This window comes from Candoia aspera, chromosome 10 (assembly GCF_035149785.1).
Source record: "Candoia aspera isolate rCanAsp1 chromosome 10, rCanAsp1.hap2, whole genome shotgun sequence".
Lineage (NCBI taxonomy): Eukaryota > Metazoa > Chordata > Lepidosauria > Squamata > Boidae > Candoia > Candoia aspera.
In genome coordinates, this window is record NC_086162.1 from 21,539,322 (window position 1) to 21,555,773 (window position 16,452).

General features: G+C 44.6%; 1 protein-coding gene across 1 annotated transcript; it reads right to left on the reverse strand.

The window, feature by feature from the left end:
• Window positions 1–2,096: 2,096 nt before the first annotated feature.
• LOC134503531 (adenosine receptor A1-like) lies at window positions 2,097–6,036 on the reverse strand. Its single transcript, XM_063312333.1, has 2 exons — window positions 5,717–6,036; window positions 2,097–2,835 (listed from the first exon to the last, which is right to left on the reverse strand). Exons 1-2 carry the CDS (start codon window positions 6,034–6,036, stop codon window positions 2,097–2,099), a joined length of 1,059 nt encoding a protein of 352 aa, XP_063168403.1.
• Window positions 6,037–16,452: the final 10,416 nt, after the last annotated feature.

Consider the following 16,452-nt stretch of genomic DNA (forward strand, 5'->3'; position numbering starts at 1 on the left):
TTTATTGCCCTGAATTTTAAGCCAAATCAATTTCATCTGCTTTATTTAAGGTTCTATAAATAGCAGGGGCCAAGCTACCACCTTTGTTTAAATAATGGGCTTATTGACATTCACTGATGCCCATTATGTGCCTTAATGTCGCAATATTCAATAGTTCTGTGCAGTTCAACTCCCTCGTTTTCAATAATTGCTTTGTGGGTGGAAGTGATTTTCCTGTGGCTGTCTTAAGTGGGCCTTGGTCTATTGCACTTAGCTGATGACACCCAGAAGCAGACAAAGCGCACGGACAGAAAATGTAAAGGAGGGGCAACCAAATTATCCATTCTGCACTATTAGAAAGGTGCAGCTATTTTGTCATCCTCAGCTTATTCAGAGCCAGCATCAAGGGGCATCAGAACCAGGATCACTTCCAGCAGCATATAAGCAGTCCTCACTTAACAACCATTCATTTAATGACAGTTTGAGATTATGATGGTGCTGAAAAAAACGACTTACAACCAGTCCTCACACATACGACTGTCACAGCATCCCCACAGTCATGTGATCACGATTTGGGCGCTTGGCAGCCAGTTCACGTTTATTACCGTGGCAGCATCCCGTGGTCAGGTGATCACCATTTTCAACCTTCCCAGCTGGCTTCTGGCAAGCAAAATCAATGGGGAATCACATGATTTGCTTAACAACCACATGGTCTGATTAACACCCACAGTGATTCGCTTAACTGCCGTGCTGCAAAAAAAGTAGTAAAATCAGGTCGGATTCGCTTAATGACCGCTTCGCTTAGTAACTGAAATTCCAGTCCCAATTGTGGTCATTAAGTGAGCACTGCCTGTACCTTCTCCTCCTTTTTGCTGTTTCTCTATTTACTTGCCTCCCTAAGAATTAGGAGAAGAACCATCATCCTTCCCTTACTTTGCCCTTTCTTGATGGGCAAAGGCATCATAGGGCCAAGAGACAGACAGACAGCCCTTCCAAAATTTAAAATCAGCACCGGACTGATTTATTGCTTATAAATCTTGCTTTTTCAAGAGACTAACAGGCAGCACCTATATTTCTCCAATGTGTCTATCTGCTAGCTAGGCAGCGACCGCACCTTCGTAGCTTAGCCCCCAAAGAAAAAGGTCAGAATTCATCTGGCTAGCAATAGCTAACGGATATTGTACCACATAAGCAACAATGGTAGGATCCGATGTGCCTTGTTATTATTTGTTTTCATTTAGTTAATTGGTCAATGTAATTGTTTCTAATGAATAAAACAAATATTTTTCAGGCTTAATTAGGCTTTCAAGGGACTGCTGATCTATCTCTTTTCAATTATCGTTGAAAGCTTCAAACGTTCCACGCTGCCCTACATCTCTTCCTCATTCCTGCTCAGCAATACATTGGAAAACAATACGGAGTTGAGTCGTACTCTCTGGGTTTCTCTGTTCCTCTCCCCGCCAGATGCAGCCAGTGAGTGAGAACAAGGACGGGGAAGGCCAGAATGAATTTAACTCTTTGACCCTTCCTCTATTTCACATTTGCCCTTTCTTGTATGCAGGGCTCCAGCTGTGGGTCGCAGAAGGTGCAGGAGAGGGTGAATGCTTTGACTGCAAAGAGCTAATGTAAAATCTCAGGCCACCATTATATTAATTAATTGAGAATTAAAATGCTGGTTATCAACCTTGCTTCTTTAAGATGAATGTTGTCTTGGATAGATATCCAGAACAGCACTTACGAAACACATGTTGTAGAATATTGTCACTCCCCAGCAGGAGTGCTCTTGTTCAACTTTCCACACAGCATGCTCTCCTCTAGGGTATCACACACAAAAACACATACAGAACTTCCCATTGTTCTTTTCCAGTGGATACTTGATGTTCTATGATTATTAAGCAGTCATGCTCCATGGCTGAGCATTGGTTGCTGATGTTTCTGGAAGGAAGTAGATGTCTCACGGAGACTTTGTTTTATTTTGGTAGGCAAGTCTGAAAATCTCAGGGTTCTCCCAAGCAACCAGTAACTCTCTTCTTGTTTCACGGTAGAGCCAATGCATGGATTTCACAAAGCTGTCTGTTCGGCAGTTAAGAGTCACTTAGGAACAATGCTTTCTCACATCAGGCCTGAGGATGGACTTTGGGACCAGGACCACAGCAGGTCTTCATGGAGGGCCAGCGCAAGACTCGGTACAGGAACACAGATCGGAGGGCCAGCCCTAAGTCTTTCTTCCTCAAAGCATAGACCAGTGGGTTGGCCAAAGAGTTCAGGTGAGAGAGCAACACAGCCAGGTGCTCCAGTGACTCATACTGTTCACAGCTAGGACACAGGAGCTGGACACAGTAGATCATATGCAGTGGAATCCAGCAAATGAAAAAGACACCGACCAAGAGCAGAAGGGTACAGGCCATCTGCATTTCCTTTTTCTTGGCTGGCCAAAGAGGCTGTGACCGGAAATGGTCTCGGACTACTCGAAAGATGTCAGCATAGATACCCAGCATGGCTGCCAAGGGCAACAAAGTGCAGGTAAAGAAAATGAAGTAAACCAGATACTCAGGACTAAAAATGGAGGTGAAAGAACAGCGACCCAAGTGTTCAATTTGACTGTCACTGTAGCTCAGATTCTCTTGATCTTGATAGGCTTCAGAGAGAAAGTGTCCAGAAGGTTTATCCTGGATTACTAAAACAAAGAAAGCTCTCTCTGAGTGGAAACTGATAGCCATTGTCTTGTTACTGGCCTCCCCGTATTGCTGAAAGCGATTCCATCCCATCATTGGGGAGAGGCCTATTAACAGTGACAGCAACCAGCAGAAGACCACGATGATCACCACCCAGCGCTTCTTCACATGCGTGGTGTAGCTGTCCAATGAAAGAAATTCATTAGTATCTTTGGATGGGCAGAAACCAGACACCGAACTGCTCAGAGTTGCTGGGAGTTGAGCAGCACATAAATTTAATTAATTAATGATGATAATAATAGATATGATTGTGGCTCAGATAAACACGCACCAGAAAGCCTCCTGTACAGTATTTTAAATAAAGTCGAGTTGAACCTTCTTCTATCATGAATGCCATCTTTGGGGTTTCATGAAACATTTCCTGTTAAAATAGCTGGGCCATAATTGAGTGACTAGTACAATATTAGATCTATTGGGACATTGAGAATAGTTACAGTGGTACCTTAATTTTATTCCACTGCAGTCCTAAATAGGAATTTGCATTCTAACTCTGTAAGTCACAACATGTGGGGTCAAAAAGTTCTCATCATGAACCAATTGTTGTGGGTGCTCCATTGCTGGAGGTGTTCATAAAAAGATTGGACAACGATTAGTCCGAGATGGTATGAGGATTCCTGCCTTGAGCATGGGGTTGGACTAGAAGACCTCCAAAGTCCCTTTCAACCCTATGATTCTATGATTCAATTGTGTGAATGAACTTTGCCACACCAACATCCATCTGGTTTGCAGTATATGCCCAAGACACATTTCCTATGTTGATCTCATCAACAACACTTTCCAAACACATGCAATCATGACACCAGAACTGGGGAGACCTAAGTGGTAGAGAAGAGATAGCTCTGGAATTGTATCCTAAGAAAAATTAGGGGAGGGGAAAAGGTGGGGGGAGAACATCCAGCCAGCCAGCCAGCCATCTTTATCCCTACCTACCTACCTACCTATCTCAGGGAAGAAGACCTGCTTTGATTTCAGGAAAGATCTTTACAGTATTGCTGGTAGGCAAAGTACAGACTCTTGAAAGCTTGCTAAAGAAATTCTCCAGCTCAATTCATACCTAGTGTAATTAGGGTGGAGTTACTCTGCACCTCTTTCTCATGCTACCTCCTCACCTGGGCTGAGGTGTCTTTGTTATAATGGTGCTGTTTCCTCCCTGGGTTTCCAGGGTCTGCTAGACAGTCTGCCACAGTCAACTTCACGCCACAGTCAAGGAACTAGTTAATACGGCTATCTCTTTAGTTGTATGAATGAATAGACCTCTCAAGATTGATAACATTTTAGGGGGTGCCTACAGGTCAGTCTTGACTCCTGGCAACTGCCTGGACAAATCCCTGCATTTTTCTTGGCAAGATTTGAGAGGTGGTTTGCCATTGCCTCCTTCCTAGGGCTGAGAGGGAGTGACTGCCCCAAGGTCACCCAGTTGGCTTCATGCCCAAGGTGGGAGTAGAACTCACGGTCTCCCAGTTTCTAGCCTGGTACCTTAACCACAACACTAAAACTGGCTTTCTCATAACATTATTACTGAGGACTTATTTCTCAGATTTATTTACTTATTTTATTTAATTTATCAAATTTTTATCACCCCCCCATCTCCCTCGCAAGGCGGAACCAACCACCATTAGAACATAATTAGCCCAGATTTTTTTTTAAAAAAAAACCTTCATAGGCAAATTCATGCAATACCATGCCATAATACCTAGCAACTCAACTCATCCAATATCCCTGAGATGGATTCACACTCTGCGCCAAGGAATATGGTGTGCTTTTAGCTCAGCGTATTTTGCAAGCATAGACATGGTTTACAGCTTAACGTACTGTGATCACCCAGCCACTTGTGATTTATTTAATAAGCCATGGTTAAACCATGGTTAGACAATGTAATGGCTGAACCGCTGCTGATAACTTAGTTCACGACTCGCCCTCTCTTAGATTAAAACTAGAATGCAGCTGTCAAGAGGACAGCCTCTTAGAAGAGGAAGCCTGCTTTCTAGCTTTTGATCACAATGTGCAACTCCAGGGTAGACGGAGGGAAACCCTTCTCTAGGTGTTGTTGTTCATTAGCTTTTCTCTCCAACTGCAAAGCATAAAATAAAATAGCTAGAGATCAGTTCAACTGGCTGAAAAACAGTTTAAGTTTTCTGGATGGATAACAGCCTTTTCCCAACCTCAAGACAGTTCATTCTGAAAAAGACGGACTTGTTATTGCCCTATAATACAAGACCATGAAATCTATAGTTGACATTTTTAAAGGGAGAGCTGAATTGAGACAAGAGATTCTTTTTGCACACCCATTCTTCTTTCATCCTCCTGTATTATCTCAGGTATGGGAACAACCAGACAAAAATGAGTTGCCCATCAGCACTACCAGCCGCCTTCGATTCTCTGAAAAGAAAGAGGGATGTAGTTCACCTCTCCAATCTATGGAAGCATCAAGTCTCCACAAGTGGCTGTTCTGTGGCTTCTTCACTTGGAATGTAATCCACTGGCATCTGTAGAACCTTTTAGAACCATCTAGATGGCTATGAATCTAGATACAGGTAGTCCTCGCTTAACAAACATCTGTTTAGTGATGGTTTGGACTTACAACAGGGCTAGAAAAAACTGGCTTACGACTGGTCCTCACACTTACAACCGTTGCAGCATCCCCATGGTCACGTGATCACGATTTGGGCTTGGCAACCAGTTCGCATTTATGACTGTCACAGCATCCCATGGTCACGTGATCGCCATTTTCAACCTTCCCAGCTGGCTTCTGACAAGCAAAATCAATGGGGAACTGCATGATTCGCTTAACAACCACATGGGTCGTTTAACGTCCATGGTGATTTGCTTAATGACCACTGCAAAAAAGGTCATAACATTGGGTCGGATTTGCTAAATGACCGCTTCACTTAGCAACCAAAATTCCAGTCCCAATTGTGATAATTAAGCAAGGACTACCTGTAATCTCTCACACACACATGCAAACTTCACACACTGGGTTCTGATCAAAGAACATGACTTGCCTGTTGGGCAGCTTGATCTTCAGGTGGGTATTGATGGCAATCACCAACAAGAGGAGGATAGAGAACTGAGTGGTGACTAGTGGGAAGCAAGTGAGGAAGAGACAGGTGTAGAAGCACAGGGTGTACTCCATGCTGAGCACCATGGAGAAGGGGATGGCTAAAGCTCCCACACCAAGGTCAGCCACCGCCAAGGAGACAATCAGATAGTTGGTGATGCATCTCAGTTCCTTGTGCAGATAGATGGTGACACACACTAGCAGGTTGATGGTGATAATGGCTATGGCCAGGATACCCTCAAGAACCACAAAACCAATATCCATGATGGCTATTATTCTTGGAGACCGTCTGACAGCAAAGTCACCCCTTCTTGCAGAGAAAAATCCTCCTGGACTTGATCGATTCCATCACAGTGGCTTCTCTTAAGTCCAAAAGACACATCAGCACACCCATTTAGCTCTCTCTCTGACTTCTGCAATGTGAAATTTCAGCTCTGCCTTACCCTCTACGAGCAGTAATCAAGACCTACCTCTGTTTACTTAGCAGATTGCCTGCACGTAGATCAGATGTGTCACGGGCACTAGGTAACTTTTTATGTGAGGTAGTGCATTAAGGTTCATGTGTTAGAGGTGCATTTCTAGGGTAAACCAATCAATGTGAGAGCGTAAGTGAATTGGGGTAAGGGGAGCTACCGATAATAGCAAACTCCACCAAAAGTTATAATTTGCAGAGGGAAGTCATCACACCCGTTCTCAGACTGAAACATCCCTAGCGTTAAACACCTACATTTCAAATATAACCCATGAGAACAAGAGAGTAAAATTACAATTAAAATGTGTTTGTGTGTGTCTGTGTGTGTAACTGCCTTGTTCATTTGCCCAGGAATCAAGGTGGGAAAACGTTGGAGGAATTGATCCTGGCAATACACGTCTTTGGCTTGCCACCATCTTCAAATGGCCTGTTATTCCTACACAGTGATAGGCATCCTCCACTCCAGGGGTACGGGGGTGGGGAGATGGGGTCCAAAAAGTCAAGATGGTGGCCATGACGGTGTGATCAAAGCTCCTCCCATTTTTATGTGCAACTCATAAAAACAGGAGGAGCTTTGATTGCACCATCATGACCACCATCTTGACTTGGTGGACCATTCCCTGTGGACCCCATTGCTCCACGCCAGTATCTTTTTTTCCTAACCACCTTTGCCACCATCTTTCCTATACCTGCATCCCTTCCTCCTCCTTCCTTCACCAGCCATGGATTCTCTTCTGAGAGTAAATATTTTTTTTAAAAAATCACATCTGCAGTTTACCTTTTGTAAATGAGGACTGGAAATTGCTCAAAGTAACACCCATTTTAGTGTGGGTGGAATCCAGAGGGTATCCAGAAGATCACAGGCCAGTTAGCTTAACATCTGTTCTGATGAAACTGGAGGGAGGCCTGATAAAGATAACATCATAAAACCCTGAAAGCAAGTTGTGCTGAATAAGCGTCAACATCTGCAAAAGAAAGATATGCTGGCTGGGGTTTCTCCAGGTGCAAGGGGCTGGCCCTGTGGGAGCGGAGGCTGGCCTGGATGGGTCCTTGTCCGATAAAGCTGTTCTCTTTTTCTTTCATTTGTAGTGTGTTATGCAATGAGACTGTACAGCTCTAATGCATTTCCATTTTTCTCTCTTCAGATTCAGGTTAATCGCTTATTCTTAGTTTAGCCACAGACTTGGGAAATGGACAGCATAAATTCCAAACCTTCCTTCCCATGAATAAATTCAATACATCCCTAATGGCTATTCCCCAGATCAGGTGCCTCTCTAAATTGGAAACCCCATGCATTCTGGCTCTTTTCCTAATTATTGAAGGAAAAATACAGCTCATCGGGGGGGGGGGGGGATGCACTAAAATCGAAGGCAAGCTTGTTAAAAAGATTCCGGATGGGCACAGGTTTGCACAGATTGCTAACTGCCCTTCTCAGAAGCAGGAGACCAATTAGAATCAACTGGATAATCCCACTGCCAAAATTGGCAGTAAAAAGAAAGAGGGGGGGGGGCGTTCTTCGTAATTCCCTATTGCTTCATTGTCAATATGTTAGGATTTAATGTCGTGAGGGTCTTCCTGCACTCATTACAAATGATAGAAACAGTCCTTCAGAGACTTTGCCTTGCAAGCTGCATTGATAAGGGAAAAAAATATAAGAAACTTTTCCATTTCACTGGTGGCTTATGCTGCAGACAAGAAGGTCTCAGTGGATTGGATTTGTCGTGCTAGTTTGCCTCTTCCTGTGGAAATAAATAAATAAAGTGCTGGGATTTTAAAAGGATGGGCTACCGGGCTACCTTTCTCGAGCTGTGAACTGTGCAGAGATCACTATAGTGACAAGGAACGGTGGGATGTATGACAGCCTTGCATTTAAAACAGCAGGAAAACGTACAACCCGTAGGAAAGGGGGAAATCAAAGATACACTTCCATCTTCATCTCCTCCTCCTCCTCCTCTTCAGCATGGCTGTGCTGGGTGTTTAGAGGGCTGCAATAGAACAGCACAGGACCACAACAGGTGAGGCCACAACACTGGGATTTTCTGATTGTTCTCCTGTTTGGAAAGCAGAGGATTTTGGGGCAGGGATGTGTCAAAAACTGTGTTGAGTCCATCTAAGGGTTTACACCACCCTTTTCGAACCAGAGCACCCTCCAGATGATTGGATTTCAACTCCCAGAATATCCTGACTTCTTCAATCAATGTTATGCTTCCTACTTCAAAAGGTGGGCCAGTTTGCCACAACTACAATCAAGCATGGTCCCCGGGCCAGAGCACCCATCCAACACCCCCCAGGGAAATTGTCACGTGAAATAGGATTGTCCCGTCATATTTCTTGCAGGCAACCTGCTGCCCTTGAGATATTTTGGAGTACAACTTTTGCTGGTGTTTCAATCCAGCACACACAGGGAACACCAATAGGGAGGAAGCTGCCTTAAACAGATCCCAACAATCCTTGAAACAATATATAATAAGTTTATGTTTATGTCAGTGTTTCTCAACTATGGGAACTTTAAGATGTGTGGCTGGGGAATTCTGGGAGTTGAAGTCCACACATCTTAAAGTTCCCAAGGTTGAGAAACACTGGTCTATGCAATAGTCATCATTACCAACTGATCTGCCGCCAGCAGAGGGCAGTGCAGGACAGTAATTTTGGAGTCGGTTTTCCTTCCAATTTCACATTTATCTAGATCAGTGTTTCTCAACCTCAGCAGTTTTAAGATGTATGGACTTCAACTCCCAGAATTCCCTAGCCAGCACAGAAAGAAAGAAAAACACTGATCTAGATTTTGTGTGTGTGTGTGTGTGTGCATGTGTGCACACGTGCCTTGGTCAGTTTTTTGACCCATGGTGACTGCCTGGACAAGTCCCTGCAGTTTTCTTGGCAAGGTTTTTCAGAAGTGCTTTGCCATTGCCTCCCTCCTAGGGCTGGGAGAGAGTGACTGGCCCAAGGTCACACAGCTGTCTTCATGCCTAAGGTGGGACTAGAACTCACGGTCTCCCAGTTTCTAGCCTAGTGCCCTTAATTTAAAAAAAAAATGGTTTAAAGTTTTGCAGATGATGTTCTACTTCCAATAACTCTGATTACTTCTAGGTCAGGTGGCTTGACCCAGAGGTGATTGGCCTGGAAAAAGTGTCTGGAAAAGGATGGCCTGGAAAAAATTTATTTGGCCGCCCATCTCACAGAACGTGACTCTGGGCGGTGTACAACAGACCCATAAAATAACAATATTAAAAGAAAATGCCACTAAAATTATTGATGTTATTATTTAAAATGGCTAGGCGAAAGCATTGGATATTATGAATAGTGGAGCCCCCTTGGCAGATCACCGTCCCCTTGAGACCCCTAGGCCTGTGGACACAGGAAAGTTTTGAGGGATTTGCAGAAGGATGGCAGGGAAGGGGCCAATCTCACCTTGGGGGTGGGGGAACGATGTTCCACGGGGTGGGTAACACGGCAGAAAAGGCCTGTCTCCTGGGTCCCACCAGATGTAACTCCGTAGTAGACAGGGCCCACAGTATACCTCTTCTGCCAGATCTGATAGGATGGGCAGATGTAATCGGGGAGAGGTGGTCCCTCAAATAACCTGGCCCCATGCCATGAAGGGCATTAAAGGTCAAAGCCAGCACCTTAAACTGGACCCAGAAGCAACTGCAATCAATGCAGCTTGCAGACCAGAGGTGTGACATGCACTGTTCTAGGAGCACATGTAACTGCCTGTCCTAACAGCCAGGAACCACGCTGAGACAAGGAATAGGTCTCTAGTGTTTATTACTGCTACATTAGACAGAAAATCCTGACAAACTGAAGAAGCGTGGGGAAAACCCAGACAGATAAACCCCAAAAGTTAAGGCGGGTCTGTTCTGTGTCTCTGAATGGCTGCTCAACCCCTCAGTACTACGCATGCGTTTTCCCCCCTGGATAGGGGCCCCCTCCTGCTCACCATCAGTGCTCATGACACTGCCTGTGCCGCTGCATTCTGGACCAGCTGAAGCTTCCGGATAGTCTTCAAGGGCAGGCCCACGTAGAGCGCCTTACAGTAGTCCAATCTGGAGGTGACTAAGGCATGAGTGACAGTAAGCAGGGCCTGCCGATCCAGGAACGAGTGCAGTGGTTGTTGCACCCCATCCAGACCCTCACAGCCTCCAGGCATCGGAGTAAGACATCAACAGCATCACTTAATTCACCAGGGGCCAAGATGTATAATTTTTAGGAGTTTTTGTTGTTTGGTTTGGTTTGGTTTGAGCCCCACACCACAGTTGCTCTGGATTGGATGTTTTTATTCTTATCTGAATTGTTAATTGAATGGATAATAGCTGAATACATTATGAAACATTTCATTTATTGTATAACTGAGACAACGAGAGTTTGATTTTTTTCTCTCTCTCATAAATAGACATTCTACAAATGTATTCTTCAGCAAAGGATCGTTACCTTGTCGTGGTGCTGGAGCTTGAGCACCTCAATGATGCCATGAGCTAAACCGTGAAGGGCCACCCAAGGCGGGAAGGTCATGACAGAGAGGTCAGACTAAATGCGATCCCTGGGGAAGGTAATGGCAACCCACCGCAGTATTCTTGCCGTGAAAACTAAATGGATCAGTACAACCAGAGATATGTCGGTATACCATCGGAAGATGAGACCCCCAGGTCGGAAGATGGTCAAAATGCTACTGGGGAGGAACAGAGGATGAGCTCAACTAGCCCCAGACGTGATGACGCAGCTAGCTCAAAGCCGAAAGGACGGCTAGCGGCCGACGGTGCTGATGGTGAACAGCGAATCCGATGTTCTAAGGATCAACACACCATCGGAACCTGGAATGTAAGATCTATGAGCCAGGGCAAATTGGATGTGGTTATTGGTGAGATGTCAAGATTAAAGATAGACATTCTGGGCGTCAGTGAACTGAAATGGACTGGAATGGGCCACTTCACATCAAATGACCACCAGATCTACTACTGCGGACAAGAGGACCACAGAAGAAATGGAGTAGCCTTCATAATTAATAGTAAAGTGGCTAAAGCAGTGCTTGGATACAACCCAAAAAATGATAGAATGATCTCAATTCGAATTCAGGGCAAGCCATCTAACATCACAGTGATCCAAATATACGCCCCAACCACAAATGCTGAAGAAGCTGAAGTAGAGCACTTCTATGAGGATCTGCAGCACCTACTGGACAACACGCCTAAAAGAGATGTTATTTTCATCACAGGAGACTGGAATGCTAAGGTGGGCAGTCAAATGACACCTCGAATTACAGGTAAATATGGCCTGGGAGAACAAAATGAAGCAGGACACAGGCTGATAGAATTTTGCCAAGACAATTCACTCTGCATAACAAACACTCTCTTCCAACAACTAAGAGACGGCTTTATACATGGACTTCACTAGATGGACAACACCGAAATCAGATTGATTACATCCTTTGCAGCCAAAGGTGGCGGACATCTGTACAGTCGGTAAAAACAAGGCCTGGAGCTGACTGTAGTTCAGATCACGAACTTCTTCTTGCACAATTTAGGATCAGACTAAAGAGATTAGGGAAGACCCACAGATCAGCTAGATATGAGCTCACTAATATTCCTCAGGAATATGCAGTGGAGGTGAAGAATAGATTTAAGGGACTGGACTTAGTAGATAGGGTCCCGGAAGAACTCTGGACAGAAGTTGGCAGCATTGTTCAGGAGGCGGCAACAAAATACATCCCAAAGAAAGAGAAAACCAAGAAGGCAAAATGGCTGTCTGCTGAGACACTAGAAGTAGCCCAAGAAAGAAGGAAAGCAAAAGGCAACAGTGATAGGGGGAGATATGCCCAATTAAATGCAAAATTCCAGAGGTTAGCCAGAAGAGATAAGGAATTATTTTTAAACAAGCAATGCGCGGAAGTGGAAGAAGACAATAGAATAGGAAGGACAAGAGACCTCTTCCAGAAAATTAGAAACATCGGAGGTAAATTCCAGGCAAAAATGGGCATGATCAAAAACAAAGGACCTAACAGAAGAAGAAGAGATCAAGAAAAGGTGGCAAGAATATACAGAAAACCTGTATAGGAAGGATAACAATATCGGGGATAGCTTTGACAGTGTGGTCGGTGAGCTAGAGCCAGACATCCTGAAGAGTGAGGTTGAGTGGGCCTTAAGAAGCATTGCTAATAACAAGGCAACAGGAGACGACGGCATCCCAGCTGAACTGTTCAAAATCTTGCAAGATGATGCTGTCAAGGTAATGCATGCTATATGCCAGCAAATTTGGAAAACACAAGAATGGCCATCAGACTGGAAAAAATCAACTTATATCCCCATACCAAAAAAGGGAAACACTAAAGAATGTTCAAACTATCGAACAGTGGCACTCATTTCACATGCCAGTAAGGTAATGCTCAAGATCCTGCAAGGTAGACTTCAGCAGTTCATGGAGCGAGAATTGCCAGACGTACAAGCTGGGTTTAGAAAAGGCAGAGGAACTAGAGACCAAATTGCCAATATCCGCTGGATAATGGAAAAAGCCAGGGAGTTTCAGAAAAACATCTATTTCTGTTTTATTGACTATTCTAAAGCCTTTGACTGTGTGGACCATAACAAATTGTGGCAAGTTCTTAGTGGTATGGGGATACCAAGTCATCTTGTATGCCTCCTGAAGAATCTGTATAACGACCAAGTAGCAACAGTAAGAACAGACCACGGAACAACAGACTGGTTTAAGATTGGGAAAGGAGTACGGCAGGGCTGTATACTCTCACCCTACCTATTCAACTTGTATGCAGAACACATCATGCGACAAGCTGGCCTTGAGGAATCCAAGGCTGGAGTTAAAATCTCTGGAAGAAACATTAACAATCTCAGATATGCAGATGATACCACTTTGATGGCTGAAAGTGAAGAGGAACTGAGGAGCCTTATGATGAAGGTGAAAGAAGAAAGTGCAAAAGCTGGTTTGCAGCTAAACCTCAAAAAAACCAAGATTATGGCAACCAGCTTGATTGATAACTGGCAAATAGAGGGAGAAAATGTAGAAGCAGTGAAAGACTTTGTATTCCTAGGTGCAAAGATTACTGCAGATGCTGACTGCAGTCAGGAAATCAGAAGACGCTTAATCCTTGGAAGAAGAGCAATGACCAATCTTCATAAAATAGTTAAGAGCAGAGACATCACACTGACAACAAAGGCCCGCATAGTTAAAGCAATGGTGTTCCCTGTAGTAACATATGGCTGCGAGAGCTGGACCATAAGGAAGGCTGAGCGAAGGAAGATCGATGCTTTTGAACTGTGGTGTTGGAGGAAAATTCTGAGAGTGCCTTGGACTGCAAGAAGATCCAACCAGTCCATCCTCCAGGAAATCAAGCCAGACTGCTCACTTGAGGGAATGATATTAAAGGCAAAACTGAAATACTTTGGCCACATAATGAGAAGACAGGACACCCTGGAGAAGATGCTGATGCTAGGGAGAGTGGAAGGCAAAAGGAAGAGGGGCCGACCAAGGGCAAGATGGATGGATGATATTCTAGAGGTGACGGACTCGTCCCTGGGGGAGCTGGGGGTGTTGACGACCGACAGGAAGCTCTGGCGTGGGCTGGTCCATGAAGTCACGAAGAGTCGGAAGCGACTAAACGAATAAACAACAACAACACAAATGTATTAGTTGAATCAGACAGCATTAAGGGGGAGATGTGATCACCACATTGCCTATGCCTTATAGGGGGAAAAAGGGAAGCTAATGAATTTGGGGAAAAGAAGTGAAGGAACTTTTGAGTGTATATGCAGGATGACCTACCTACAAGAATTGCATAAAGCTTTTATGACTACCAAACCGGAACTTAATTCTCTTTATGCACAGAAAACCAAGTATTGACTGGACTGCAGACCTCCCGAGCAAAGTGGAAGAACTGTTCAACTATGAAGTTGTCAATTGAAACAGATTAAATAAATCCGTATTTGTCTCATTTGTCTTCTCAGTTGTGTAGCACTGGGTCAAATCTAGCTGTGGAAGAACTGAATTCATTTGTATATGATACAGGTCTTCCTAAACATACATAATCAAGTAAATACTACTCAACCTATGGAGTAAGAACGGCTCCTAGTTGGATGGGTATAAAACAGGGTTTCTCAACCAGGGTTCCGTGGCACCCTAGGGTTCCACAAGCGGTCACTAGGTATTCCCTGGGAGATCACGATTTATTTTAAAAATTATTTCAAATTCAGGCAACTTCACATTAAAGAGGTAAGTTTCATACTTTATTTTTAGTTTAAGAACACTGTTAAAGCATCTAGACAGGCCTACCCATGAAACGAACATAATTATTTTGTAACTTCTGGCCTATGTTTGAGCCTGACTGTGCAGGGGTTCCCCAAGGCCTGAGAAATATTTCAGGGGTTCCTCCAGGGCCAAAAGGTAGAGAAGGGCTGGCATAAAACATCGATAAAAGACTGTATATCCATTGGCACAGGCCAAGTATCATCAGTATGCCAGTGTTATTCAGTTGAATACAGAATCTCTGCCCCAGCTGAATTAGTGATGATGTTCTGGAGCTTTTCTAGCATCTGGACGGGGAAGAACAGGCTCCCCCACCCAGGTCTGGATCAGGGGATTTTCCACCCTTGGCTCTGGGGGGTGGGGTCGCACTCCCCTACTTGGATCCTGTAGCCACTTGGGGGCCCTTCATATTGTGAGCCAACTGCACCTGTTTCTGGATTCTCAGGCCCTGCTTACAGTCATTCAGGCCTTAGCCACCTCTGTAACGCACTCTGTATGGGGCTGCCCTTGAAGACCATCCAGAAGCTGCAGCTAGACCAGAATGCATCCCCACGGGTAGTAATGGGTGTGCCCCTGTACACCACTGTAACATCCCTCCTCTGAGCTGCGCTGGCTCACAGATGCAATCCATGGTGTTGGTGATCACCTGTAAAGCCCTGCATGGCACAGGGCTGGGTTATTCGTACAACCGCCCATCTCTGGTTATTTCTCACTAGGTCACACAGGATGAACATATTCCATGTCCCTTCCTTAAGGCAGGGCCATCTTATGGGATGTGCCTTCTTTATTGCTGTGTCTGGAATAAGCCCACCCTCACACCCCCAAAATGCGAGTGGTCTTGACGCTTACAAGCCTTTCATAGAGGGGTGAAGACCTGGTTTTTCTCTTGTGCATTGGGCCAGGATGGTGCTTGAGCTGGTAGGCAAGGGCACCAATGGTTACCTCCAGCCTTGGCTATGCATGCATGGTTGTTACATTGGTTTCATACTTGTACACTGTCCAGAGGCATAAATGATGAGCTGAACAGCCTTATAAACCCCATGAAAAAACAGTGCATACATACTCACTCTTCAGCTTTTTATCACTGATATTGGAGGTTTCCAAAGTTTGAAAATAAACTTGGTCCCTGATCTTCCTCATTTGAAACTTACACGTCTGCAGGCCTAGATATGTACGTTTGGATTTATATCCCTTAAGAAAGCTTATGCTGATGACTCATTTGAATTGTGGTTGAAAATTTGTCATTTCTGAAAACACAAAAGAACTACTGACACTCTCTCTATAATAGATGGCGCTCCCCTTAACTGTAGGGGGAAGCCTCTGTTGTGCCTTTTCAAGGAGTGGCTTTCCTGTTGAGTTGCCTGCTTCTCTGGAGGAAGGCAGGGACGGACCGCAGCTGCCTCTCTGTCTCCTAAGCCCCTGGAAATTCCAGCCGCCTGAAAACAATGAAGCATCCGGGGGAGAACCAAAGCAATTCTGGGGCTTCCTAACCACAGGGGCTTGGCCAGATATGCAGACAAGACCAAAACCTGGTGCTTTCTGAGAAATCGGACTGCTGGGGAGAAATCAGCAAGCGAAAGTAAAAGTCAATGGCAGGAAAGGAGCTTACACACGTACAGGCTCAGCTGTGTCTGGTTGGATTTAGATCCCTTAAGAAAGCTTATTCTGATGAATCATTACAAGTGTGGTTGAAAATTTTATTGTCTCCACAAACACGTAAGAACTACGGACACGCTGCCTATAATAGATGACACTCCCTTAACTGCAGCGGGAAGCACCTGAAGCTCTTTTGCTAAATAGTCACCGAGAACTGATGGAAGGAGAACCAACCCTTTGTGGTCTTCAAGTTTGCTCATTTATAGGCAACCGTTGTCCACTGAAGTGATTTAACCCCAAAGGGTGATACTGGGGTTGTGCATTGGTTGTGTGTGTCTAGCTTTTAACATTGTTGTTGTTGT

Coding starts and splice junctions, on each gene's coding strand:
- LOC134503531 (XM_063312333.1), bottom strand. CDS start 6,036: ATGGATATTGGTTTTGTGGTTCTTGAGGGTATCCTGGCCATAGCCATT. Junction 2,836..5,716: donor AAGATCAAGCTGCCCAACAG/GCAAGTCATGTT, acceptor TTCATTGGACAG/CTACACCACGCATGTGAAGA.